The sequence below is a fragment of the Thalassophryne amazonica genome, chromosome 19, assembly GCF_902500255.1.
Source record: "Thalassophryne amazonica chromosome 19, fThaAma1.1, whole genome shotgun sequence".
Taxonomy (NCBI): domain Eukaryota; kingdom Metazoa; phylum Chordata; class Actinopteri; order Batrachoidiformes; family Batrachoididae; genus Thalassophryne; species Thalassophryne amazonica.
In genome coordinates this window covers 63,782,984-63,810,298 of record NC_047121.1, presented here as the reverse complement: position 1 = coordinate 63,810,298, position 27,315 = coordinate 63,782,984, and the positions used below count along the sequence as shown (strand labels likewise).

General features: G+C 38.8%; 2 protein-coding genes and 1 long non-coding RNA gene across 7 annotated transcripts; 2 read left to right on the top strand and 1 right to left on the bottom strand.

Moving 5' to 3' along the window:
- Positions 1-867: 867 nt before the first annotated feature.
- LOC117500615 lies at positions 868-23,419 on the top strand. Its single transcript, XR_004557806.1, has 3 exons — positions 868-881; positions 14,395-14,398; positions 23,325-23,419. It is a non-coding gene; the product is annotated as an uncharacterized LOC117500615 (long non-coding RNA).
- Positions 3,440-13,382, top strand: LOC117500612 (olfactomedin-4-like). 3 transcript variants are annotated; one of them, XM_034159345.1, is made up of 5 exons: positions 3,440-3,530; positions 3,616-3,783; positions 3,875-4,087; positions 4,498-4,639; positions 12,552-13,360. In XM_034159345.1, the coding sequence occupies exons 1-5, from the start codon at positions 3,471-3,473 to the stop codon at positions 13,343-13,345; spliced, it is 1,377 nt and encodes a 458-aa protein (XP_034015236.1). In that variant the 5' UTR covers positions 3,440-3,470; the 3' UTR covers positions 13,346-13,360. The 3 variants fall into 3 exon arrangements, with proteins under 3 accessions (XP_034015236.1, XP_034015235.1, XP_034015237.1); XM_034159344.1 differs by lacking the exon at positions 12,552-13,360 and adding an exon at positions 4,745-5,587; XM_034159346.1 differs by lacking the exons at positions 3,440-3,530; positions 3,616-3,783; positions 3,875-4,087; positions 4,498-4,639 and adding exons at positions 9,335-9,433; positions 9,516-9,680; positions 11,246-11,458; positions 12,329-12,470 and having other exon boundaries at positions 12,552-13,382.
- Positions 16,663-27,315, bottom strand: vash1 (vasohibin 1). Of its 3 annotated transcripts, none has more exons than XM_034159349.1 (9): positions 27,219-27,315; positions 26,515-26,812; positions 24,878-24,966; positions 24,483-24,539; positions 23,702-23,776; positions 21,965-22,346; positions 19,414-19,523; positions 17,755-17,855; positions 16,663-17,460 (listed from the first exon to the last, which is right to left on the bottom strand). In XM_034159349.1, the coding sequence occupies exons 2-8, from the start codon at positions 26,728-26,730 to the stop codon at positions 17,783-17,785; spliced, it is 1,002 nt and encodes a 333-aa protein (XP_034015240.1). In that variant the 5' UTR covers positions 26,731-26,812; positions 27,219-27,315; the 3' UTR covers positions 16,663-17,460; positions 17,755-17,782. The 3 variants fall into 3 exon arrangements, with proteins under 3 accessions (XP_034015240.1, XP_034015239.1, XP_034015238.1); XM_034159348.1 differs by having other exon boundaries at positions 16,663-17,462; positions 17,760-17,855; XM_034159347.1 differs by lacking the exon at positions 16,663-17,460 and having other exon boundaries at positions 17,552-17,855.

Genomic DNA, 27,315 nt, shown 5'->3' with positions numbered 1-27,315 from the left:
TTTTTGCTAACCCAACCACTTAACAAAACATGACCTCAAACTGTGAGATTAATATTCCACTCCCCTAAAGCAAAACATACATAGACCACAAAATGACTCATAGGTGCAACAGAAGACTCAAATTACATTTTGTCTTTTAAAATTTCCAATATCTGATCCAATAATTTTGGCAAATACTGGACCAATACCAATCCAACACCTAGAATTTCTACACCTTTACATTGTGCCTGCAGAATTTTGCCAATATTGACTTTGTTTATTTTATAATATGGATTTTATTTGATACTGATTTATTTGAACACTGATAGAAATACAGCATTGTAGGCTGTATTCTCACTTATAATGTCATTATAAATGTTTATAAAAGTCCAATTACCCATACCACACTTAGTGTAGATACATAAAGTAACTGGATCAAACTGTTGGAAGTGACTGGATGTTGAGATTAATTTGTCAAAGATCACACAGTATAAGAGCAAATATAATGTCTAATGCTAATATATAGGAAAGATATTCATTCATTTATTCATTTATTTTTTGCTGATTGTCATCCCACAGTTCTTTATCCTCAGTCAAGTTCTTAAACACTTTCTGGGAAATTCTGAGGCATTCCCAGACTATCTGGGAGATATAATCCCTCCAGTGCATCCTGGGTAATCCTAGAGGTCTCTTCCCAGTTGGACATGCCTGGAAGACCTCCCTAGGGAAACAACCAGGGTGCATCCTCACCAGATGCCCAAACCACCTCAGCTGACTCCTTATGATGTGAAGGAGCAGTGGCTCTACTCAGAATCCCTCCTGGATATTCAATTTTCTCACCCTGTCCCTGAATGTAAGACCAGATACCCGAAGGAGGAATCTCATTTCTACCGTTTGTATCTGTGGCCTTCTTACCCAAGGCTCATGAGCACAGGTGAGGATAGGAGCATAAATCAACTGGTAATTTTAGAGCCTCGTCTTCAGGCTCAGCTCTTTCTTCACGATGATGTTCCAGTACAGCGTCTGCAGAACCTCAGAGGCATCTGATGACAGTTATACACTAATGCTGTCAAATCCATTTGAGTTGGGGGCATATTTTTACATACACCACAGGAAAATCTTTCAAACTACATTTTCACTGACTGCACATATTCCATTTTATCAATCAATATGTGCATTAAGTCCAATAGAATGTCTACCTTATATAATAAAAAAATTAAAAGTTACAAGATAAATTTATTTCAGTTTTTATTTACTGTCAGATTTTCAGTGTGTGAATGTTTACAGAGAACAAGAAGAATGTCTCTTTAAACATCATGGAAAATTACAGAAATTGATAAAATTACTAATTGGCACAATCTGAAATTAAGTGGAGAACCTTTGGCTGAATTTAAGGACCCAACTGAAGAACTGGTGTCTTCTTAATTCAAGAAGAAGCTAGGACAAGGCTTCCAAAGCATAAATTCAGATCTTCACAAGTCAGGTTCCTTCTCAGGAGCCCTCTCAAAAAGATCCATGGAACCTTGAGTAGCTGTACACTTGAGACCATACAGACTTTAACTGATTCAGAAATTAAGCCTAAATTAATACCCAGAGATGATCATATTATTGGTTGAAAAGATCCAAGTGAACCTAAACAAAATTACTATACATTACTGCATTGTTTTTATTTATTACTGGTGACTTTAAATTAACCCCAAGGGATATTAAGTGACTTTGAAATATTCTTGCATCTATGCCTCTTTTAAATATAGCTTTTTCATATAAAATCCTTTATGCAGGGTTGTTGTAAATATGTAGCTATATTATTTTAGTTTTAAAATTTGGCTGATGTTAAACAATTAGAAAACATTGGTTTCTTTCTCTGATTTACTGAATTTCTTTTTCATCAGACATCAGATCAATCAGAAAATTCTGTGCAGACATGGTTTGTGCATCTCACTGCCAACAATGGCTGCCCCAAATCCATCATCAATCCAGCATCCACCAACCATCGTGCAGCTGACAGACACTTCAATAGGATATTACATGAGCAAAGCAAGGTTCACCTTGAGTTTGATGTGGTGCATCAAAGTTCACCAGATTTGAACGATTTTGTCTTCACTATGTGACCTTTGAAATGAAAGTTACAAGACGCATTTAGTGTTTCAGAGTTATAGTTTTAACAAACTGAACTCATATGTTTATCTGCAGTTGTGCTCAAAGTGCTCCCACACTGAAGCCAAGTGTGGGAGGTTCCCAGTTCAAATCCCACCCCTGTAATGTGGAGTTGCATCAGAAAGGGCATCTGGTGTAAAACATATGCCAATTCGACATGCAGATCCATCTTGGATTTGCTGTGGTGACCCCGAGTGAAAACAAGGGAGCAGCCAAAGGGTCTCTCTCTCTCTCATGAATAACACAAAAACTTTTTTTTTCACTCACGGTTAGTGGTTGGTTGAAACCATTTACTGTCAAACAACTGTGTTCACTCTTTATAAACAGAGGTGCACATAACTGGTACTTATGGTGCTCGTATATAAGTTGAACAGCAGAGGGAATTTTTTTCCTACAATCTGTCATTGCTTTCCTCTTATGATGCGCTTCCCTTGTGTTTTCTGCTGCACACCATTTATTTTTAGCATGCACAAGTACGAGTACCAGTTATGCGCATGCCTGTTTATAATCGTAATGACAATAGAAACAACCCAAATGACCCTGATCAAAGGCTTACATACCCATGTGTTGCTTCCTTTAACATCAAAGACAGCTTGGAGTCTTTTGTGGTCATTGTGGACGAGGCTCTCTGATGATAAAACTGCCACTGAAAATGTCTTCAACTTTATTTACATCAGTTATTAAGAAATACAGTATAGCACTCTGTGGTAAATCTGCATGGAGTAGACAGTTCTCAAAAAAGAAGAGTGAGGAAAGCCACCAAGAAACCCAGACAACCCAGAAGACATTACAGGTTTCTGTGGCTGTGATTGGAGAAATTGTGCATAGTGCATGTTTTGCATTTTGTATCCCCAGTTATACAGCTTCAGGATGAAGGGATAGAGAGGAGGAAGGTTGAACTACAAATTGCCAGAAGGTACATCTGAGATGCAAGCCTAGATTTGGTTGCTGCCTGCTCAAGACTTGACCAGACGTAATTGTAGACGTGGTCATGTTTTCCTGGCACATTGTACATTAATCCCAGCTAACAGTAACATGCCATAAATGTGACACAACACCACCACAGACGACAACATATGACACTTTTCTCATCCACACCCAATACTGAAGATCTGACAGGGTGGAGCCCTCAAAATTTATTATGTTCAAACAAGGACAAATCTTATTACCATCTACGTGTGAAAGAACATCTGGACTTGTTTTTACATTTCAGAGTGCTCAAACAATAACTCTGATGAGAACAATTATGTCTGTATTGACCTGATAAGACTGCCTTTAAAAACCCTCAAACCAGACCGACTAGGAGACACTAAGCTTGTGAGATAAAGTGAGACATGATGCTGCCCGTTGTCCTGCTGCTCATGCCAATCCTCAGTCCTGCTTTGGCCTGGATAGTAAATGACTTTTTATCACTTGCATGCATGTGTTGGTACTTTTATTACAATCTGATTTTAAATTTGCTTTTCCGTCCATTTACAGCCGTTGGAGGACTGGGAATCCGGCAATGTAACTGCATCAGTGGGTGAGTCAGGTCAGTGCGTTTGTCATGTGTCTGTGCCTGATACCACCTTCCCTGCAGACCGGGTTCAAAACATGCAACAAGTCACCAAGGATCTGATCCTGGAAGTGAAAATCCAAGTGAACAAGGTGCCGCAATAAGCCTTAAGAGCTTGATGATGTTGGCTCTATACTAATTGTTGTGTTGATCCATGTGCTTATTTTGTCAAAATTCTTTCAGATGGTGAGCTATGAGAGTAAGATGGAGATCTACTTGGAACAACTGATGGATCTGACTGTTAGAGTGGCCATGTTGGCAAGCAGCCCTGACAAATACATCAAACTGGACTTTGAGCTGCTCAAGACTGAGCTGAAAGAGTTTGAGGCTCTGGTGTCTCAGCTCAAAGGCTCCATCAATGCTTCCTCTCCCATGTTCGACAGTCTACATGCCGAGGTTTGTTTGCACCTACCTGCAAACAGCAGATCAGATTTGTCATTGCAAGAAAACAATGGTTATACATGTAAAAATTTCATCTTCTTGAAGAGGTCCAACTGTTTTTAATCAAACTTCTAGATATCTGCTGTTTGGCTTTTTGTCAACACATTAGATCAGATAGACAGAGATGAGATAGAACTTTATTGATCTCTTTGCTACTACTGTTCCTCTCCTTCCCGACCTCTGTCTTCCTGTTACTCCTCCTCCCCCTGAGTGAGGAGTTGTACAGTGTGATGAAGAGGAGTTTTTCAGTTTGTTGGTCCTGCACTTGGGAAGGAGCAGTCTGTGGCTGAAGAGGCTCCTCTGGTTGCTGATGACGGTGTCCAGAGGATGACTGGTTTCCTACAATTTATGTTGTTCTTTTCTAGATTCGCAACATGACCAACATTGTGAACCAACTGGAAACCTACGACAAGAGCAACCTGGAAGTGATCCGTATCGAGTTTGGCAAACTGCAGAAGAAGCTGGAGCAGTGTCAGAAGGATCAAGAGTTCACTACGCCAGATATTGGTGAGGCAAATACTTATATACTTATATATATATATATATATATATATATATATATATATACACACAAACTGTCATTCAATGGAAAAATTGTCTGCTTCTTCCCAGGTAACTGCAACAACACAGGAATTGGGACAATCAGCAAGCCTATGGTCGCTCAGTTGAATGCTCACTTAAATCCTAGTTATCAGTATGGTGGTTGGGGGAAGGACTCCAAACCTGTTCGAGGCTATGAATCCATGTACTGGTACGGTGCATACACTGGCGCTGCAGTGTATGACTTCTATTTGTACTCTAACTATGATAAGCTGATTCTCAGGTCTTCATTCAAAAGCTATCATCTCCAGAGCGGTTGGGAGGGTAATGGTAACAATTACATTGTTCACGGTAATACCATATACTACCCGCACAACACACCTGTAGGTACTATGGTCAAACTGAACCTGACCAGCTCCAAATATGAATACAGAGTCATCCCAGGGGTCAGTCAGAGATTCTCATACACTTACTCACCGGATCAGAACCTGGACTTTGCAGCTGATGAGAAGGGGTTGTGGGTAATGTATGCCACAGAGGAGAGTAAGGGGAAAATTGTCCTTGCTAAGATTGATGAGAAATCTTTCGGCATTGAGAAACAGTGGAATACAGGTGTTTTCATGCAGTTAGCAGGTAATGCCTTCATGGCCTGTGGAGTCATGTATGCGACTAGATCAGTAGACCTGAACACAGAGGAGATCTACTACTCATTCAACACCAACACAGGGGAGGAGAAACAGCACAACATTCAGTTTCAAAAGTTCCAGGAGAAGTACACCAACCTGGATTATAATCCCACTGATCAGAAACTCTACATGTACAACACTGGTTACTATGTGTCCTACAACACAAAGTTCAACAAAGAATGATTTCTCCTCTTTTTGATCCAGCGTATTGTGATTGATACGACTGATCTGTATTTTTTATCTCTCACCGGAGGCTATGTATTGCAATACAGAGACCTTCTGATGTATCTTCCTCAATAAAATCAACCTGAAGCATTCAAATAATGTGTCTGACCTTGACTCTTATTGTTTCCACATAATAAGTAATGATAAATAGAATTATTTCATCCAAATGCAAAAGGTTCTGTTGCAGATGCAGAAGTAAACAATGACAAAAGACCAGTACTACACAAGCAATATATATATACACACATATATATATATATATATATACACATACACACACATATATATATATATATACACACACACACACATATATATATATACACACACACACACATATATATATATATACACACACACACACACATATATATATATACACACACACACACACATATATATATATATACACACACACACACATATATATATATATACACACACACACACATATATATATATACACACACACACACACACACACACACACACACACACACACACACACACACACACACACACACACACACACACACACACACACACACACACACACACACACACACACACACACACACACACACACACACACACAGCATTCAACACTTGTTTCTCAAATGCGCAGTTGGTTCCGCAAGTATTTTGGTAATGATTTTCTATTCATCAGTTCACTTGGCTTTGCACTTCATCACAACAGAACTCAACTGAACAAAAACATGTATGTATGGTGCTGACTTTTAGCTTTTAACAAAAATATTTGTATGATAATGCCTTAGTTGTCAGAGACCGTACATAATGGAACATATTAAATAAAATGATCATATTTATGAAGTCTAAGACATATTCAGTGATGCTGAAAATATCTATATCAAGAAAACTGACTCTAAAATGGATCATTTCTGTTTAAACATTATGGTTATATTTATTTTGTCCAACTGCTTATGGGTTCTGAAAATAGAGGGAAAGTGTCTAAAATGGATGTAACTCCTAAATGGTTAATGCCATATTTTTTATTAAACTACTGAATTAAAGTTAATACTCTGCTAAAAGGACATCTTGATTGTTTCGTCTCAATTCTACTGTGATGGGGTACAGAGGCAAAAGTACGAAAGTGGTGCCACTGTCCAAATAGTTATGGTCCTGACCTGCTCAGGCAACGTGGTGCGAAAAAGAATAATTTCATGTAAATATTATACCCCAGTGTTAAGCTGGAGATGAACAACACTGGAAAATAAATTTTCTAAATACACATTTTTATTATGGACTTACATATTACTAAATTAACCAAAACAGGCATATTTTGTACAATAACTGCTGACACAATCTGCTGGGCAGTGCAATAAAGCAAAGCATAGCTTCAGATAACTCACACAGATGGTTTATATGGAGTATCAAAAGTGCCACGATTAAGTATAAATTAATTCAAAAACTAGAAGCACTCAGAGAGTGCAAACCTCCGCCAAGGCCATGGGGTCACTGATGCCATAACATCTACATGCCGTGGAATCATTGAACCTAAAAAAGTCTAACAATGATGTTTGCTCAGTAGTAAAAAAAGTTTCATCTGCTGTGACTGGATAGCATGTATCCTTAGCGCTTGGCATCACAGTTTATTGCAACTTGCACCTTTCCCAGAAGCTACTGTCATCTGAGCACTGATATTGATATTGCATTGTACTTATAGACAAAAAAAAGAGACAAAATTCAATTTATTATTCAACTAAACTGCAAATATATTAATTTTTTAACATTTAGGAAACACTTCTCTAAACAAGGCCATAGGGTCACTGACCCTAAAGAGATTCCCTCCTTGGCACAGTGATCTATTTCTTTTTGTCTCTTTCTCTAAAATTGTATATAATAATCATTAGATTATTAATATATAACTAAAAATAAATTTAAGAAATATTACAATTTGAAAACAAATGCACCCGAACGTGATGACAGCTGCAACTGCTTAATGCTAACTTTTAACATTGAAAATGCCATAGACATGCTAACACATTAGCATCGGGATCCAGATCACCACTAAAATTTAATCATTTGTTCCTCTTGTCATTTCCAACCACTCCACAAAATTTCCTTAAAATCTGTTCAAAACTTTTTGAGTTATCCTGCTGACAAACAGACAGACAAACATACAAACGCGACCGAAAACATAACCTCCTTGGTGGAGATAACAAATAGATACATGCAGACATAAAAGGAATAAAAACACACGATACAGTCTCGCATTTGTGCCATTTTAAATTTATGTATAAATTATTTTGTAGGTTGTTTTAGTTAATTTCATATAATTTGATTAATTTTGTATATTTCATTTCAGTTGTTACTTTATATGTTTAAAGATAAGATGAACTTTATTGATCCCACAGCAGGGAAAATCAATTGTAGCATATTAAAGAAAGGTGGCTGAAGTCTACAGCAATGTTTGCTGGTGGGTGCATAAATGTACTAATGTGAACAGATTATGTGAAAAATGGAATATAAGTGAGTATGTATACGTATAAGGATTTATATATTATATTATATTTCCTCGCAAGTGAGGAAACTGCCAACAACAAGGATTTATAGATTTGGTAAAATTATTGCACAGGATAAATTGCACAGTTGTGCACGTAACAAAGCACAAAAGGTGACGGTAAATGTAGTAAATAGTGCAAAATCAGCAGGTGGTTATGGTGCTAAAACCATTTTGAGGTATTATACAGTCTGACTGCAGTTGGAATAAATGACCTGTGGCGGCGTTCCGTTTTGCATCAAGGTGCATAAATCTATTATTGAAGGAGCTGCTTAAGGCTCCTACAGCCTCATGTAAATAAAACCAAGGCAAATAAGAATTTCAATTTCAATTTAATTTTCAATTTATTTTCATTTATATAGCGCCAAATCACAACAGAGTTGCCTCAAAGCGCTTCACACAGGTATGGTCTAACCTTACCAACCCCCAGAGCAACAGTGGTAAGGAAAAACTCCCTCTGAGGAAGAAACCTCAAACAGACCAGACTCAAAGGGGTGACCCTCTGCTTGGGCCATGCTACAAACATAAATTACAGAACAATTCACAGAATTTGAATACAATAACAGATTTCATTGCCAAGTACTAAAGTCAGAATTAACAGGGGTCTTTAAAAATGTATGTTTAAATGTATTTCTATAGTTTTTAAAAAAATATATTTCTTCCCATTTTTCCTGGGAGACACACGTTGACAACCACCTGGCTGACACATAAGATTCTCATAAATGATCTCAGACATATTTTTAAGATACCAGTATTCATTCTTTATTGTGGCACTTTGTGTACTCTGTACTTAAATGCTATAGTAGTTTCATGTCCAGGTGGCGTTGTAAAAACACACATGCTATTGGGTTTTGCAGTTAATTTATAGATGTATACTAATAGTACCTGGAGTCCCTTCAGACATCACTAAAAGAGAAAACGTATTTTTAAAGATGTGCCCATTTCAAGAAGTCATACTGCTGGGACACTAAAACATAGTTTTCACAAAATAACTTTTGATCTTAACATTCTTTCAGGCTAAATGCTGATAAGTCTCACAGCATCATTTAGGAATAAGCTCCTGAAATAATATATGAAATATGAAATAAATAAACTTTCACATGACATGAAGACAATAAACCTGAGACAGTCTGCACAGCTGCATTCATCTCAAGGATGCTCATAAAACTCTAATGGCAATGATGTATGTGCAATGGAAAGGCGGGCAAGAAGTGTAAAGACCTGCAGGTGCAAGTGTTAAACACATCAGCTAAACATACTGACAGAGACACGATGTCTCCGAGTGTCCTCCTTCTCATTTCCACACTCGGCCCTGCACTGGCCTGGCGTGTAAGTCGACATGTTCTTTAACTTTTGTTAAACGACTGAATTATTTTTGATGTCTCTGAGAAGCAGGTGAATTTGTGTGCAGCCGCTGGAGGACTTGGGGTCGGGTAATGTGACGTCGTCTGCTGAAGGACAGGAGTGTGTCTGCAGTGTTTTCCTACCTGACAGCAGCTTCCCTGCAGATCGAGTGCAAAACATGCAGCAAGTGAGCTCAGATCTGAAGCTGGAAGTGGAGGTTCAGAAGAACAAGGTTAGTTAGTGTGAAACACAACAGTGTTTGATTGTAATTTTGTGATGTCTTAAAAAAAAATTAATAAGCAGACAATGTCAACTTTATTTATTACTAGTTAACAGATACAACTACATAATAATGAACAAAACAATAATTAATTTGTTTTTAAACTTTCATTACTAGTGTGCATGTATAATTCTGTGCAAAGGTTTTAGGTGTCCTCCAAATTTTACAAATCTGAATATTCCAGCTTTCTTTCCCCTTTCAGTAGTGGATCAACAACAAATAAAATTTGAAAACCTAAACATTCCCACTACAACAAAAATGAATTATGACCTTTTATTGATTTATTTATTGGGTCTATTTTTCATTAGGCACAAATCAGTTATCAAAGAACAAATGTCATGTAAAACAGTGTGTGTGTTTACTGTATAACTATAATAATTATACAAGTAATAACAAACTATACAATTAACATAGTATACAATTATGAACCTACTAAAAATGTATAAAACACTATGCAGCTACACAATTAATAACATCCTATACAACTTACAACTAACAACGCTATAACTATAACTAATGGTGCTCTATAGATCTACACAGCTAATAACATATACAACTAATAATGCACAATGCAGCTACACAAGTAACATACTATTCAACTTATAACTAATGATGTTATATATAGCTATGCAACTAATAATCCTATAGCTACGTATACAACTAATGATGCTCTATATAGCTACACAGCTAATAACATACTAAACACCTACATAACATACTATGTAATAGCTAAACAATCATTGTTTAGCTATCTATTTATCTATAAGTATTAATATGACATGAAGCTATAACTTTAGTTGTACTGCAGTAACCAATAAAATCACAAAACAACTGTCAACAATAAAACAGCTGGAAAAACAGAATGAAATACAACCTGATTTTGTTATTAAAATGCAGGAGACACCTATAAGAAATTATGTATGTTTAAGGCTAAAAAGTTAATTGTACTTAAATTGTTTCGAATTATTAGATATTTAGCAGGGTTTTTTTTCTTTTTTGTGGGGGGGGGGGGCATTCAAAGTAATATAGTACTATAGATATAAGATTGATTTAATGAAATAAGGTAGTTATTTATGGCCATCTAAATTTTAAAGTCTAACCAGATTGGTGATCAAACTGGGTGGTGGTACTCGTAGAGCACACATCATACAGTCTTTGAAATTTGTTTGCACAGTTCAGCTAGTCAGCTAACAAAAACCCCAACCCAAAATCGAAATTCATCTAATAAAGTTAGCAGTTAGCTGTACCTTCAGCTAAATGTTTTAGCAGTTTATTGATTCAGCAATAACTTTTCAAATAGCAGATTAGCAGTTACTGACGCCCACCAATCAAGATCCATCCGTGCTATTGGTTTCCGTAGAATTCATGATTTCGTTCCTCTCCTGGTTTCAATTAGCTGATAATGTTTTGAGTAATCCTCCAAACAACAACAACAACAAAATGTAATTTTTTTAAACTGCATATGAAAACACAACTTAATCGGTAGGTGTAATATAATGATGATAATTGTCTTTCAGTTGGTCCATTACAAGGCGAAGTTGGACGCGTTCATTGATGAGCTGCAGGACCTGAGCATAAGAGTCGCCATAGTCAAGAGCAACCGTGCTGACTACATCAAACTGGACTTTGAGCTGCTGAAGGTTGAACTCGGACAATTTGAGGCTCTGGTGTCTCAGCTCAAAGAGTCCCTCAACTCGTCCTCACCCATGCTCGATAGTCTCTACGATGAGGTACAAAATCCTAATTCTCCAAAGGCTACAGTGAGGCTCAAAATACCTGGACACTGTCACAGCATGTTAAAGCTGAAAGTACGAGTATATAGTACTGTTTATGCTGTCTCCAATTTTTATGGTATCAAAAGTAATTGGACAATTGACTGCCAAGATGTTTCATGGGTAAACATGCATCATTGCCTCATCACATAATTGAACATTTAGCAAACCAATGATTCAAGTGTCCTTCGTGGACATGTTTTGAGGACAGCCTGATGTAGGCAGATTTACCCTTTTATGTCATATACCATTTGTTAATGCCTGATTGAACTGAAGTCCTTTTATCTGATGAGTTGTCAAAGAAATGATGAAGGAATAACCATTAATTTCTGATTTATATGTGCAATAAAAATAATATTTACAATTTTTTAATTTACTATTTGCATTATTTTTTGGTATAAATACATTTTCTGAAGGTGGTCACTAAAAATGTCACTGTTAAGATTAAATAAATTTGGGCGTTATCATAATGATTACACCCAATATCTACCTATCTATCTATCTATATCCCAGTTCCTATCCCCATGAGAATAACACACTCGGTTGTGAAACAGCTCAATCGTTTCCTCTAAAATTGGGGACAACACCTGCAACAATTGCTCTAATTCCCATCTTATATTCATTATTTGGCAATAATGAATATAAGATTGTATTGCTGCTTGTATTGCCTCAATACAAGAGATACTCCTCATCTTCGGCTATTGGAATTTTTAATCTTCACTCTGCTGGGAAGCTAAAATATCCAAAACATCGCCGGTGTCCGAATATATACATCATTAAATCCATTTCTTTGCACTGATCATGTATTTACTGTCTCATTTATACCAGATTCACAACATGACGCTCACTGTGAACCAACTTGAGTCATTCGACAAGAGCAACTTAGAAGTCCTGCATATTGAATTTGGCAAACTGCAGAAGAAACTGAAGGACTGCCAGAAAGATGTAGGGTTCGTCAAGCCTGACATCGGTGAGGCAACAAGTTGGTTAAGTGCAACTGCAGACTGGACGTGGCAGCAAATTATTAATTTTTTCTCCTTCTTCTTCTCAGGAAACTGCAACCACACAGGAATCATGCATGTCAGCAAACCGATGGTAGTGCAGCTGAATGCTCACTTGGACCCAAATTACCAGTATGGTGGCTGGGGCAAAGACTCCAAACCAGTTCGAGGTCAAGAATCCATGTATTGGTATGGTGGGTACAAGACTCCCGCTGTGTACGAATTCTATATATACTCCAATTCCCAGAAACTCATCCTCAGATCCTCCTTCACGCACCACGGTTTGCCACAAGGTTACGAAGGCATCGGCAATAACTACATCATTCACGGTAACACCATTTATTACCAGGCCGCAAACCCATTCAGGATGACCAAGTTAAACCTGACCTCGTCTGCTTATAGCCACAGACGGCTCGCAAAAGCTATGGAAAGTGTCAGCTGTGTGCACTCACCAAACCAGTACCTGGACTTTTCGGCTGACGAGAAAGGACTGTGGGTAATGTACACCACAGAGGAGTCTAAAGGTAAAATAGTCATTGCTAAGATCAATGAGAAGTCTTTTGACATTGAGGACGAATGGTCCACTCGAGCCTTCAAAAGACAAGTAGGAAACGCTTTCATGGCGTGTGGAGTCATGTACGCCACCAGGCCGGCAGACCTCACAGCTGAGGAGATCTTCTACTCATACGACACCAAAACTGGAGAGGAGAAACACTTAAGTATCCCCCTGCAGAAGTTCCAGGAGAACTTTGTCAACATGCACTACAACCCCACTGATCAGAAGCTCTACATGTACAACAACGGGTACTACGTGTCCTACAACCTGCAATTTAACAGAAAATAGACAGATCTTCTCAAATGTCTGTATTTTGATTGATTAAAAATATGTATCTTTCTGCTTTCTTTATGGGCGTTCTGTAACATAAAGAACATCCGTGCTGTTTCACCTGCAATAAAATCAATTCTGAGGATTCAAATTCATGTGCTGTTGTTATTTGAATAAACCTATGTAAAATTATAGATGAGTGAGTGAGTTGATCTTAGGCAGCTTGTGTAAGCAAAGACCAAAAGGTTATCTTGTACATGCGCAACTCAAAATGACACATGACAAAAACAAACTGATTAAAACATGGTGAACTTTCATGCTCTAGATTAGATCAATCAAAAAAGCAACTTTGTAATACTACATAGATGTGCCTGCCACCTGCTGGATGGAGTGTGCACCTTCACATGAGCCAACAAGGTGAGCTAGCAACCACTGAGGGAACCACAATGCCCACTACTTGGTCAAAAACAAGGTACCGTTTCAGAGTCTACATGAAAATGAAAACATCACACTGCCATCTGCTGGTTGGTTTAGGAATATGCATCCATATCAAATTATTGATATTTCATTTTTAAAGGCAACAATCAGTGGAAGGTCTCTATGTGTGTGAGCATGTTGCTTGTGTAGCACCTGTCACACATGAAATGCAGCTCAAAGTGTTTGACAATGCAATACATTACTATTTTCAGCAACTTAAAATACAGCAGCAATAATATGAATGAATATGAATATGACCCCAAGCAGGTTTTACAGCAATATAGCCCCATTTTTAGCAGATGTCATGTCTTCCTTTTGATAAAGATTTTGTAATATAGGACTGAAACATGTCTTGCAGAAGCTTTTGGTGCTCTTCTGCTTATTCTGTTTGTAAAGAAATTCTTGTAACATCTGTAAAAACCTTGTGTTAGAATGGCCTACACAGAAGGGTCACCCCTCTGAGTCTGGTCTACTTGAGGTTTCTTCCTCATTTTCACCAGAGAGAGTGTTTCCTTACCACTGTCGCCTGTGTGCTTGTTCAAGGGGGTTGGTAAGACTAGACCTTACTTATGTAAAGCGCCTTGAGGTAGCTTTGTTGTGATTTGGTGCTATACAAATAAAATAAACTGAAAATTGTGTTAAACTGATCCAGTGTGCAGGTGGTTCATCGTTGAAGATCCCAGCAGCGGAAGAAGTCCAAAGACGTAGCCACATCTCACCTGGATGCAGTAGATAGATGGTTAATTTTGGGAGGTGGGCATGAACCAGTTGTCTGCCTGGTTGGTTGCCATTCAGAACCCAAGGTGGTTCCATAATTTGGTGAATATTTCCAGCCCTGACAGGACTGAACGAAACAGATATGTTGTTTTTTTTCCCCAAGGAGTTTAAACGCCAAATCTGCTCTGTAGATATAACAAAGAGTAACTTCACTGTGGTCAAAGGTCAAAACAGGCATTTTGTACTTGAAAAAAACAACAAACAAACAAAAAAAAAAACCACTTCACTTAATGAAAACACAAGCATGGGGGTTGTCCAAATCGGTGCATGCAGATGAAGCTCACTTATGCCACCTAGGGGCCCAAATGCAGTACTACCACAACTTCATACCAGGTGCTGAACGGTGAAATTTGCCTTCAACATCTGGAGGTGTATCAGCAGTGTTGTCAAAAGTACACACATTTGTTACTTAAGTAGAAGTATAGATACTGCAGTTTAAAAACACTCTGGTAAAAGTTGAAGTATCAACTTGACCTCTTTACTCAAGTAAAAGTGAAAAAGTATGTGCTCCAAAACCTACTTAAAATATAAAAGTATAAAGTAACCTTTAAAAAAAAAAAAAAGGTAGATGCCACTATATGAATTGAAAGCTTAATTTAAAAACTGATTCGTTCTACATGTGGCCCAAGACCCAAAATTACCCCCCAACACCACCTGCACGAAAATGTTTCAATTCTAGAAGCTCTGAAATACAATCTGGGACTATTCCAGACAATAAACTGCAGTGAGTGCAGCATCCATTTACTGAAGGAAAAAAAAAACAAAAACAAAAAAAAAAAAACCAACTTTCCTATTCATTCCAGTAGTATTCTGCTCTTACTAGGATGCAGCAGTTTTCTAGTTTGGCAGATAGTTCTTGAGGAAATCATTGAAGAAATTAACACATTGAAAATATGGTTTGACTGAAACAAACTGTCATTAAATAAGACAGGGATGAAGTGGAGGTGTAAGAATCACTAGGTGTTCACAGGAAACACTTGTTTATGTATGTATTTATGTATGTTCATTGTTAGTTGCTTTCATATTTTCTGTTGTGTTTCTATTCAGGTTCTTTTTGCCTCTTTCTCTAAAACTGTATATAATAATCATTAGATTATTAATATATAAACAAAAATAAATTTAAGAAATATTACAATTTGAAAACAAATGTACCCGAACGTGAAGACAGCTGGAACTGCTTCATGCTAACTTTTAACGTTGAAAATGCCGTAGACATGCTAACGCGTTAGCGTCGCTCCCGTTTTTAAGTTATAAAATACATCTATCAACTGTTTCAGAAGACCATAACAGGTCGGTTTAATATAGAAAAGGTAAATAATACTCACAGAAGTATGCTCTTTAGGGTTTTAGCGGGGAAAAATTAAGCGAAAGAAAGAATAAACGAAGCAATAGGTCGAAGCATTGCTTCAATCTGCGAACCACTGCTTCGATTGGTTCACGGTTCAAAGCAAAGCCGCGCTGCAGAAAAGTTGATTACAGGCACACATGTCAGTAAAACTGATTATTTACAAGTATTATACCAAAGGGCCCATTACTTATGCAACCCATCATCTTGGCTTTTATATTTTGAATTCATTAATATCAAGTTGTAGAGATTTGCTTTCAGTTTGAGTCTAAGGAAGATAATTTTAGAATTTTTTATATTGAGAAGCCTGATTTACTTTTTGTATTTGAAATGCCATAAACAAATTAAAATGCGTGATGTAACAAGGGGCTGAATACTTTCGCAAGCCACTGTATAAATGTTTAAGTGTATAAATACAGTAAATCACATCTGCTCACAATATTTAATGCAACATTGATGATTCGCAGCATCACGCTTAGTTTTGTTTGCGGCACTCCTTTTTGTTCTGGCCATACTGTGTGTTTTCTTCCGTCACTGTGCTGCTCTTAAGTGTTCACTTTGTTTTAGGTTCCAACAGAACTCCAGTTCTGTTTCCTTATACTCGTATAGTATTACAGGTGTTGGGTTTCCTTTGTGTTCACCCTGTTTGTGTTTAAAGATGTTCCTCGTCTGCTCCTCAGCTGAGCTCGGGACTTCCCGAACACACGATTCACTCTCACATTTAAAAGAATCCTTGTACAGTAAACATCCTTTATTTGAACTCTATAAGTCAAATCTGCTTTTCTACAAAACTGTTACAAAACATCAAAACAAAAAGTGCACGCTGACTGTATGTATAAAAAAATGTAACAGTGGAAGATACGAAGTGTTTTTTTAACTGGTGCTCATCAACAGTGAAAAGTATAAAAATGACAACTTAAAAAAATACAAAATGCAGGCAAAAGTACTGTGAACACATTTTATAATACCTCGGATGGAAGTCTTGGATACCACTTAAGGCAAGTGGAAAAACCTGCTACAAATAAAGGAACGTGTGTGTTTATGTGAGTGAGTTATAGTCCCTATAACCGACCCCTTATTAAGAGCAGACACACTGCAGTAGCCAGGAAAAACAAAATAAAAAAAACCCTATCTCATTTGTAGCATTAAGTCTTAAAAATGGTTTTGTTAGTTTGTTTTGCTGTGGTTTGATGGACTGCTGCTATAACTGGAGCATTAGCTTCTTTGATTCCGAGAACAAGGCACAGCGGTAGCGGTTTGCAAACAGCACAAGCAGTTGCTGGCCAACAGATTCTCTGCAAATTTAAAAATGCAACAACATTTAGAAATTTTAGATGCACAGTTACAGTACAAATATACAAACTGCAAGTAAGACTTGAGAACTTCTGTTGAACATACGGACTCCTACGACACGTCCGGTGGCACGATTACAACGAGTAGTACAGCGACCTCTGCCAGCATCATGGAAGAATGGTTATTTGTTTATTTTACTGTGGTGGTCAATAGGGGCCACATCACTTCCAAATCGAGACACCTAAAAAAGCAAAACCTTGCATCAATTCAACAACAGGTAGTTGCTTTGGAAATGGTTTAAAATTATAGGAATTTTCAACTGTTTGTGAATGTTGCCACGGAATAATTACTATGCAGTACAAGATAAGTGAAAAACGATGATGGAGGAGTTCTAAATCACACATTTGGGGTTGTCTTTCCAGATGAAACATTGCTGGTGGCTTATTCAGCATTGCATCCAGCAAGTAGGTCCAAGTCAACACCAAATTCAGCCTTAAAAATCAGTTCACAGCTTCACAACTGAAACGTTTGGTACCTCATTGTTTTGTACACTGAAATGTTCTTCAGACTCTAATCTGATAACCATTCATGTCTGCAGGTGGTTTCTGCTGTGGAGCTTTCTTCTCTGAAGAGGGGCTGTGAGAGAGAGAGAGAGAGAGAGAGAGAGAGAGAGAGAGAGAGAGAGAGAAAAGACCAAAGTACTTTAGATCCACAGATCATGAGATATCTGGAAGCCCAATATTATCAGTATTGGAAACATTGCTGCAGATCAAGACCGGTCTGGATGCCTGCACTGGTCCTGATCTGCAGCCATCAAACCACTGAGCTGCCTTGGGCCCTGGATGACCACTCAGGCAGACAACTGGTCCATTCTCACCTCTTGAAAGTAAACATCTATCTGGTGCAGCCAGGTGAAACATGAGTGTCCCTTTGGCCTTTCGATTTGCTGAGAAAGTCAACAGTGAGGCACCCGCGTGCTGAACCACGACCACAGAAACGCACCTCATGTACAAAATATTGTTGCTCTCATTGTCTCAATACAAGCAATACTCCTCATCTTCAGCTTTCTAAGCTACCATTCATTTGACAGAAAGTCATTCCTGTGGGAAACAAGGATCCCCTGAATAGATGAAGTACAAAAGACATCTAGTCAACATCTTAGATCACTGGTAAGTGCTCAAGTCTCAAAACCATATAGCAAGCACCAGGACCCTCAAGTCTTGGCCCTCTGTTCTCCTGCAAAGGTATTGGCAGCGTCAAAAACCACTATCCAGTAACTCCATAAAGTCTTCTGAGGCATCTCTTGAGCTCAAAGGCCAAGAACTCAGAGACGTCAATGTCTCGACGAGTTCAACACTTTCACCACATACAGATGCACCTGTGATGATTGAGTACAGGAAGTCACTCACAGCTTGAATCATAAGTCTTCCAACAAGGCAATTGTGAAGCCAGACATGTTGATGCAACCGATATTGTAATAATCATGTTGTAATCTCTCCATCGGCCCTGTTCATAGATGGTTACTTTTTGATTTTTAAGAGATTAAATGCACCCTGTGATCTATGTGTGTCTATGTTTCAGAGGAAAACAGAACATGGTAGAGAGCCTTTTAACTTCCTGCTCATGACAGAATTAGGTTAGACAGTGGAGTTCAATTGAGGTTTTCAATGCTGGACATGCTGTCTGCAGTCTTTGACGCTGGGAATTTATTTATTATCATTTTCTAATGTTTTTTCAAACTACTGTCCCTGGACACAGGTTTTATGTATTTTTTATTGTTGTGTTGTAAATTTCTTATTACCTCTTATACCTCTGCTATTGTAATACTTTTTAATAAAAATGATTGTTAACTGACTAAGAATCTGCAGACGTACTTTTGTATTCATGGGTTATTAACATTTCTGACAACAGTGGTTGAGTCAGTTGTGCATTTTCGTCCACTACTGTAATAATCATTATGATAGTGAGAGCTGAGGGAGGGGATTAGAGAGGCGGGCACGTGACAAGAAATGCCCTTAATCCCCAAATTTATACTCGTGTACAGTTGCATGCTTTGCTTGGCAGTGCACCGACATCAGTGTGTGTGTGTGTGTCTGTGTGTGTGCTCTGATCATCTCCATCAGACAGAAAATACTCTATAAATGTGGTCCACTACCTATTTATAGTAACAGCACTTGCAGACAGTGATTCATACCGTTTCTCCACATGGCTGAACCTGCGTGAGGGACTGCTTTGTCCTCTGAGGGGTGAACCTACACTGTTCCTTCTGTCTTTGGTGGGAGAAGGAGGTGCAGGTTTCCCAATCTGGTAAAAAACAAACAAACAAACAAAAAAAAAAAACAGAAAAAAAAGAGATATGGAACAATACCGTCATTAGGCTCATGTCAAAGAACACAGAAAGCAAAACTGAAAACCACGTTGGGTACATATTTATATCCAAATCTAAATCACCCATTATTACTACTACAACAACAACAACACAGCTTATAGCTATGAGCCTTTTTACTGTTCTTTGCCAAAATGTAACTGTTTCTACTTGAGGGAAATGCAAACTTTTGCAGAAAATGTCATGAAAATTAATTCTTTCTTGAATGGTTCCAAGGACAATCCAATACTCCACCTTCTTTGTATCTACTAATACAAGCAACATGTTTGTCATCATCATGTCCCAAGGTTCTTGAAATGGAGCAATATCGCCACCTGGTGGGCATTTATCATTAATGCAGGTACAATATAATTTTGTCAAGTGCTCTAATAGCTAAAAGTCTAAATGCAGATCAGTCAGTAAGGAGGTGGTTTATCTGAACAGGTCTGTCTGGGTGTTTACTGTGACTGTGCACATGATTCAATATGACTCCTAATGGCTGGAGACATCCATGTAACACATCAGTGAAGGCCCTACAGCAATTTTATTAAACACAGAACTGCGGATCCGCCCAGGTTCTCATGAAACAAAACTTAGTTAATGGATTAGACAACCAAAAATGTCATGTCCACATATGTGGATGCCAGGCCCTAGGAGGTTATGTCAGCAACAAGAAAACAGCATGTTAACAGAAATCATTGTTGCAGGATTATCCTTTTTTCTCCAATAACTCAGTAAATGACAATTTAGTATCCAAACAGAACGCCTTGTATTTGCATTAACTGCAAAGTCACACTTAAAAATATGCAACATTTCGACATCTGAGTACAGATTTTCTATCAAGGTATAATCTTGTACAACCCCTGGCAAAAATTAGGGAATCACCGGCCTTGGAGGATGTTCATTCAGTTGTTTTATTTTGTAGAAAAAAAGCAGATCACAGACATGACACAAAACTAAAGTAATTTCAAATGGCAACTTTCTGGCTTTAAGAAACACTATAAGAAATCAAGAAAAAAAGATTGTGGCAGTCAGTAACGGTTACTTTTTTAGACCAAGCAGAGGAAAAAAAATATGGACTCACTCAATTCTGAGGAATAAATTATGGAATCACCCTGTAAATTTTCATCCCCAAAACTAACACCTGCATCAAATCACATCTGCTTGTTAGTCTGCATCTAAAAATGAGTGATCACACCTTGGAGAGCTGTTGCACCAAGTGGACTGACATGAATCATGGCTCCAACATGAGAGATGTCAATTGAAACAAAGGAGAGGATTATCAAACTCTTAAAAGAGGGTAAATCATCACGCAATGTTGCAAAAGATGTTGGTTGTTCACAGTCAGCTGTGTCTAAACTCTGGACCAAATACAAACAACATGGGAAGGTTGTTAAAGGCAAACATACTGGTAGACCAAGGAAGACATCAAAGCGTCAAGACAGAAAACTTAAAGCAATATGTCTCAAAAATGGAAAATGCACAACAAAACAAATGAGGAACGAATGGGAGGAAACTGGAGTCAACGTCTGTGACCGAACTGTAAGAAACAGCCTAAAGGAAATGGGATTTACATACAGAAAAGCTAAACGAAAGCCATCATTAACACCTAAACAGAAAAAAAACAAGGTTACAATGGGCTAAAGAAAAGCAATTGTGAACTATGGATGACTGGATGAAAGTCATATTCAGTGATGAATCTCAAATCTGCATTGGGCAAGGTGATGATGCTGGAACTTTTGTTTGGTGCCGTTCCAATGAGATTTATAAAGATGACTGCCTGAAGAGAACATGTAAATTTCCACAGTCATTGATGATATGGGCTGCATGTCAGGTAAAGGCACTGGGGAGATGGCTGTCATTACATCATCAATAAATGCACAAGTTTACGTTGATATTTTGGACACTTTTCTGATGTTTGAGGATGATGAAATCATTTTTCAAGAAGATAATGCATCTTGCCGTAGAGCAAAAACTGTGAAAACATTCCTTGCAAAAAGACACATAGGGTCAATGTCATGACATAGGGTCAATGTCAATGAGCAGATGTGATTTGATGCAGGTGTTAGTTTTGGGGATGGAAATTTACATGGTGATTCCATAATTTATTCCTCAGAATTGAGTGAGTCCATATTTTTTTCCTCTGCTTGGTCTAAAAAAGTAACCGTTACTGACTGCCACAATCTTTTTTCTTGATTTCTTATAGTGTTTCTTAAAGCCAGAAAGTTGCCATTTGAAATGACTTTAGTTTTGTGTCATGTCTGTGATCTGCTTTTTTCTACAAAATTAAACAACAGAATGAACATCCTCCGAGGCCGGTGATTCCATAATTTTTGCCAGGGGTTGTATGTGCATTGGTCATGTGATTCTGGTATTCTACCTTCAGCCTCATGTCTCGAGTGTGTCTTTCCAGCTCCCTCCGTAGTCCCTCCTTGGTCAGTTTGTCTATGTCCAGCACTGAGTGTTTCCATTCGATCTGCTCCACGCTGTGAGGGTCATGGGACACATACTGTCCGATCTTGACCTTGTGCAGGGTGTGCCAGTGGCCCCTGTAAGCTCTTTCAAACTCCTGCACCAGGTCGGTAAGTGTTCGGAACTCCAGGGTCTTGAACATGAGGCTGTCCCTGCGGCTGATGCCAAGAGCGCCAAAACGTCCCCCGCTGTGAACTCCCAGCACGATGTGGTGGAAGTTGTTCCCTGAGAACTGAGACTTAAAGCTGAGGGGGAAGCGCTCCACGCACGGCATGCCGTTGGTGAGGTAACTGAGCCATGGTGGATCAAGGAAACAGACACTTCAACTGTAGCACACTGATTAAATCCTTACTAAACTAAAAATGACTCAGCATGTGGGAGTCGTATAGACTCTCATCTGCAGGGCCTATATAGGACTTCTGTTCAAAGAGCAGAGAAAACCTCACGTAGCCCCTGCAATCTTTTGTGCCCCCAAGAGGAGCTTGGACTCCAGTTTGGGAACCAGGGATTTAGACACCATCTAAAAAAACAAATTTGGAAAGCTCAAATTTATTTCCAGTATAACCAAATAATGGTAAACTTTGGTAAACAAATAATGGTATACTTTGAACCATAATAATGGTTCAAAGTATAAGGGTTTCTGGACTTGGGACTCTCCCGAAGCAGGCAAAAACAACCGTACAAAGGTTCAAAACATTTATACCTTCTTCCTACCTACAATTGCAAACATTAGAATATATTATCCATATTCATGGCTGGAAGAATACTGTCATATGATTCCAGGCTCCCTTAAAGTGGATGATACCATCTCTTAATGTTAGTTGAACATCTCATCTGCCCGCTTCACTCCTGTTAGTCCAATGACTCATTAGGTCTCTGGTGTGGTGCAAATTAATCATCACCAGTTATACAGCTTCATGATGAAGTGGTACAGAGGAGCAGTTTCTTTAAAAAAAAGACTACAATTTGCCAGAAGGTACATCTAAGATGCAAGCCTGGATTTAATGTTTTGGTGAAAGAAAATCCTCCTCTATACCACTTCATCATGAAGCTGTATAACTGGTGATACAAAATGCGAAAAATGCACTATGCACTATGCACAATTTCTCCAGTCACAGCCACAGAAGCCTGTAACCTCTTCTGGGTTGTCTGGGTGTCTTGTGGCTTTCCTCACTCGTCTCCTCCTTGCAAAATAACTAAGTTTTTGAGAACTGTCTACTCCACACAGATTTACCACAGAGTACCATACTGTTTGTATGACTTCACAGTTGATGTGAATAAAGTCCAACACATTCAGTGACTTGGAAATGTACATGTATCCATCCCCTGATTTGTCTGAAGAAAACTGGCAATAAAATTGATTATTTACGTGTGTTATACTAAAGAGGACCATTACTTATGCAACCCATCATCTTGGATTTAATATTTTTATTTAATTTATATCAAGTTGTAGAGCTTTGCTTTGAGTTTGAGTTGAAGGAGGATAATTTTAGAATTTTTATACAGAGAAGCCTGAATTACTTTTTGTAACTGAAATGGCATAAACAAATTAAAATATGTGAGATCTCAAGGGACTGAACACTTTTTCAAGGCATTGTAATATTGGGTAATGACTCCCAATTGTTACAGTATAATTCTAGGATACATCCCAAGGATCACCGCCTCCAGACATTTGATTGGGAGAGCTTCCCGGGTCATCTCTTTAGCAATGTCCATCAACCTGTGCAGAAAAACAAACAAAGGAGGAAACCATTTGTAATGCACATTTTGTACTTTAGTACAAATCAAAATGTACTGCAAGTAACGCAACACTAGTTACGATACTACTATTGAATCTGCAACAAAATCTAATAAATCAAACAGCTGACAACAAAGATCATATTAAGTCTTGACGTCAGCATGTGCTCATGAAGTAAACTGTGGGTGGAGCTGATCCACATGCAGCAGGCATCCGCAGCGGAGGCTAATCATCAGGAAACACGCAAACGTCATCCCTAACAGAGGGTTAGGAAACTATCAATTACACCGCCGGAAAAGGAAAAAATAGAGCGAGGGCAATACAAAAATTTAACACAGTAATTCAACACAAACTGTCAATGCAGAACCCAAAATAGGCCCCAAAAGCATGATGGTGTTTAAACATGCTACTCTTGTTTTACCAATTATTTATTGGCAAAACTGCAGCTGTTACACATGAAAAATTAGTCAAACACAAAGCAGAAAGAGGTTGTTATGATGGCCACGCCTATCTGCGTGTCCGCAGTGATGTTATCAGAATGCAAAGAGCAATATAGAATTAGAACAGGGGAAGAGTGAGCCTGATGTAGGAGTGAGCGTCCTACAGCTCCTTCTGCTCCCCCAGAAAAAAACAAAACAAAAAAACAAGAAATTCAAAGAGTGACAAGTTAAATATAAAGTTAACTTACGCAGTCAGAGGACGGTTCTTCTTGATCTCAAAAAACTGGGTTCCGGTGTGATTGTACCTGTAAGTTACAGTTAAGATCATAAAGGGTAACGTGGAGGAAAAAATAACACAACATACTGCTCTGACGCATGGAAAGATGAGACGACACAGTCACTCACACGTCTTTGTGATATTTATAGTGTGATGGTTAATTATGGATGACTTTTTGCTCCGAGTTGAAAACATGCTGTTGCTTTAGACAGAAAACAGCACAGACCGTGAGCCATCTACGGACGTTTGGGTCTATAGTTATCAAAGTGTGCCAAAAGTCAATCAGTAGAATGTCTAAAGGAGTATTTGTAGAATCCTCTAATACTGCTTTGTACTCTTCGTCAGCTGTCCCATGTTAAAGGATACTGCAATTCCCTGATGTACTTCTGTATGGCTTCCAGGTGCTGCGGAATTGTGGTGCTAGGTTGGAATGTAGGCACACTTGGTACTGGAATCTGTGGCACAGTGGAAACAAACAGCTGCATTAATGCTGCACAATCCTTACATTCACTGTCTTAACCAGACATGCTCACTGCCCTCTCTAGTCAGAAGAACTAATGAAAAGATCAAGTTAGCTGCTCTATTATCAACAAACAAGTTGTTGAGTCTCCTGCACCGTTGTCCAGTGTGAGGGCTGTAAATCAGATCAGATTCCACTTTCTAACGCTATACGCTCTCAGGCTGTTCCGTTAAATGCACGAGATGGCGTTATGAATAAATAATGTATAGAGTTTTAGACATTTACTTACAATGCACATTTAACTAAACTATAGTTGTCTGTTCAGTGACCACAAGATGTGGTTTACTCACATTTTGCCTTGAACAATAATAACTTGTCAGTTTCTGCTTAATTAAAAAAATGCCCTGAGATTTCAAGCATTTAAGTACATTACTGGTGTCGCAGACCAAACGGTCCACCAATAAAAATTGGTCCACCCTGCCTCCACTGCACATGCGTCATTTCGGAGCTCAGCCGCTCGTCTTAAGACAGAGTCTCTTCACCCAAAGTGAGCAAATGGATTAATGGGATTATTAACCATGAGATGACAAGGTAAAACCTCCTAAATCATTCTAAAGTCAGTTTTAAGCAGAAACGAGGCAAAACTCTGTGATACTTTGAAATGACCGACATGCGGTGAACGCATCAGCTAGCAGCTCATGTAGCTGTGGCTGCTCTGATCACTCTCTGCATCTTTTATGATGAAATAATGCTGAATTTATGTGGAAGTGATTGTTGTACAAAAGCTTTAGATATCTGTCACTGAGATAGATGATGAGGAGTGCAGTTTTAAGCAGAAACAAGGTGATAATCCGTGAACCGCGGCTAATGACACATGCACAGTGAAAGCAGGGAGGACCGATTTTTAGGGGGGGCCGTTCGTTCTGCGACACCGGCAAGTGGTGGCCAAGTGGTTAGTGCACTTGGTTTTACCGCGGTAGGCGGCGACCCCAAGTGAAAACAAGGAAGCAGTCAAAGGGACTCACTCTGACTATGTACTGTAGCTCACCTATGATCATCTGTTCAATACCAAAAGAAGCAATTTACTTGTGATTTCTGCCTCGTACAGCAAAATGAAATAGCTTGTTAGCGTCTGCTTGCTAACACAGGGTTTGCATTATAAATAAATAAATAATGCATTGACAAAAATTATTTTGTTTCTTTTTGCATAAAGCAGTAGCACCACGTTTTAAAAATGAATGTGAATCAGATTGGTGCGAATTATGTGTTTGTTGTCATGGCGGCCCTCATGAGGGGGCCTGCTAATAAACGCCCCAAAATCCTACACACTGTAGCTTTAAAGCAGTGGTGTCTAAAGACATTCCAGAAACGGCCAAGAGGGTCCAGGTTTTCTTTGCAACTACTGACTCAACCAGGTGGTTTCACTGATGAACTCATCCCATCTGCTCTAAGTGATGTTAATCAGCGAAATCACCTGCTGGAGTCAGTGGATGCAAAGAAAGTTTTTTATTCATATATGACAAAGGGCCACAGAAATTTTCACCTTGGGCAGGTCAGGTGCATTCCGGATCTCCTTCCCCAAAGCTTCGCCATTGGGGTGGATTCGAGCCACATGCCGCCACATCCTCTCCCAAGTCTCCTCATCCACCGGCAGACCTCCTCTATTGACAAAGAATGGGACCCATCCATCCCTCAACTCCTCCTCATCCTCCTGCTCCTCATCCCTCTCCTCCACGGAGCCCACAGTGGGCCTCAGCATCCCTCCTCCTGCACAGGGACGTCCTGGCACAAAAATGTCCCCACAGACACTTTGGATCACTCACTGGAATTCTGTTTGGAGACTGACACACAATTCCACAGGAGATGGAAAAGTCACACCATCCAGAAGCCCACAGACTCAAAGTCAATGAGATGATCTGATGATCATGAATCAACACTCACCTCTGTAGTTGGAACAACAGAAGGTGCACCAATTATTTAACGTCTGATTTTTTCTTTTTTTAAAGGAAGCAATTATTCCAAATAATTTGCACGTATCGCTGCATGCAGTCCACTGAGCAGATGTTCCTCTATAAACTCAACAATTTCGATAAAGCAGAAGACGTGCAGCACTCTGAAGGTCTATAAAAGCAGCCTTTTAAGAGGATTTGGTCTGTGCGGGTGACGGAGAACCGTTAGAGGTCACTCACGCCGCAGATCCGGAACAAACCGCCGCTGCTTAGCCGCATTTCTTCTTATGGCTCAAACCTCCGCTTCAGCGGCCAAACGATTTCCTTCATTGTTCGTACAAATCACGATCTCACACTCGCATCCCGTGAAGGCAGCTGATGATTCTCTGCGCGTC

Bases quoted from the DNA above. Each gene is read 5' to 3' on its own strand.
- LOC117500612 (XM_034159344.1), top strand. From the start codon at position 3,471: ATGATGCTGCCCGTTGTCCTGCTGCTCATGCCAATCCTCAGTCCTGCT. The intron at 3,784-3,874 runs GTGCCGCAATAA...AAATTCTTTCAG, and splicing joins TGAAAATCCAAGTGAACAAG to ATGGTGAGCTATGAGAGTAA. The intron at 4,640-4,744 runs GTGAGGCAAATA...GCTTCTTCCCAG, and splicing joins GTTCACTACGCCAGATATTG to GTAACTGCAACAACACAGGA.
- vash1 (XM_034159349.1), bottom strand. From the start codon at position 26,730: ATGCTGAGGCCCACTGTGGGCTCCGTGGAGGAGAGGGATGAGGAGCAG. The intron at 24,967-26,514 runs GTGAAAATTTCT...ACTGTGCCACAG, and splicing joins ATGCACCTGACCTGCCCAAG to ATTCCAGTACCAAGTGTGCC. The intron at 17,856-19,413 runs GTATGAATCACT...TCTCTCTCACAG, and splicing joins TTCAGCCATGTGGAGAAACG to CCCCTCTTCAGAGAAGAAAG.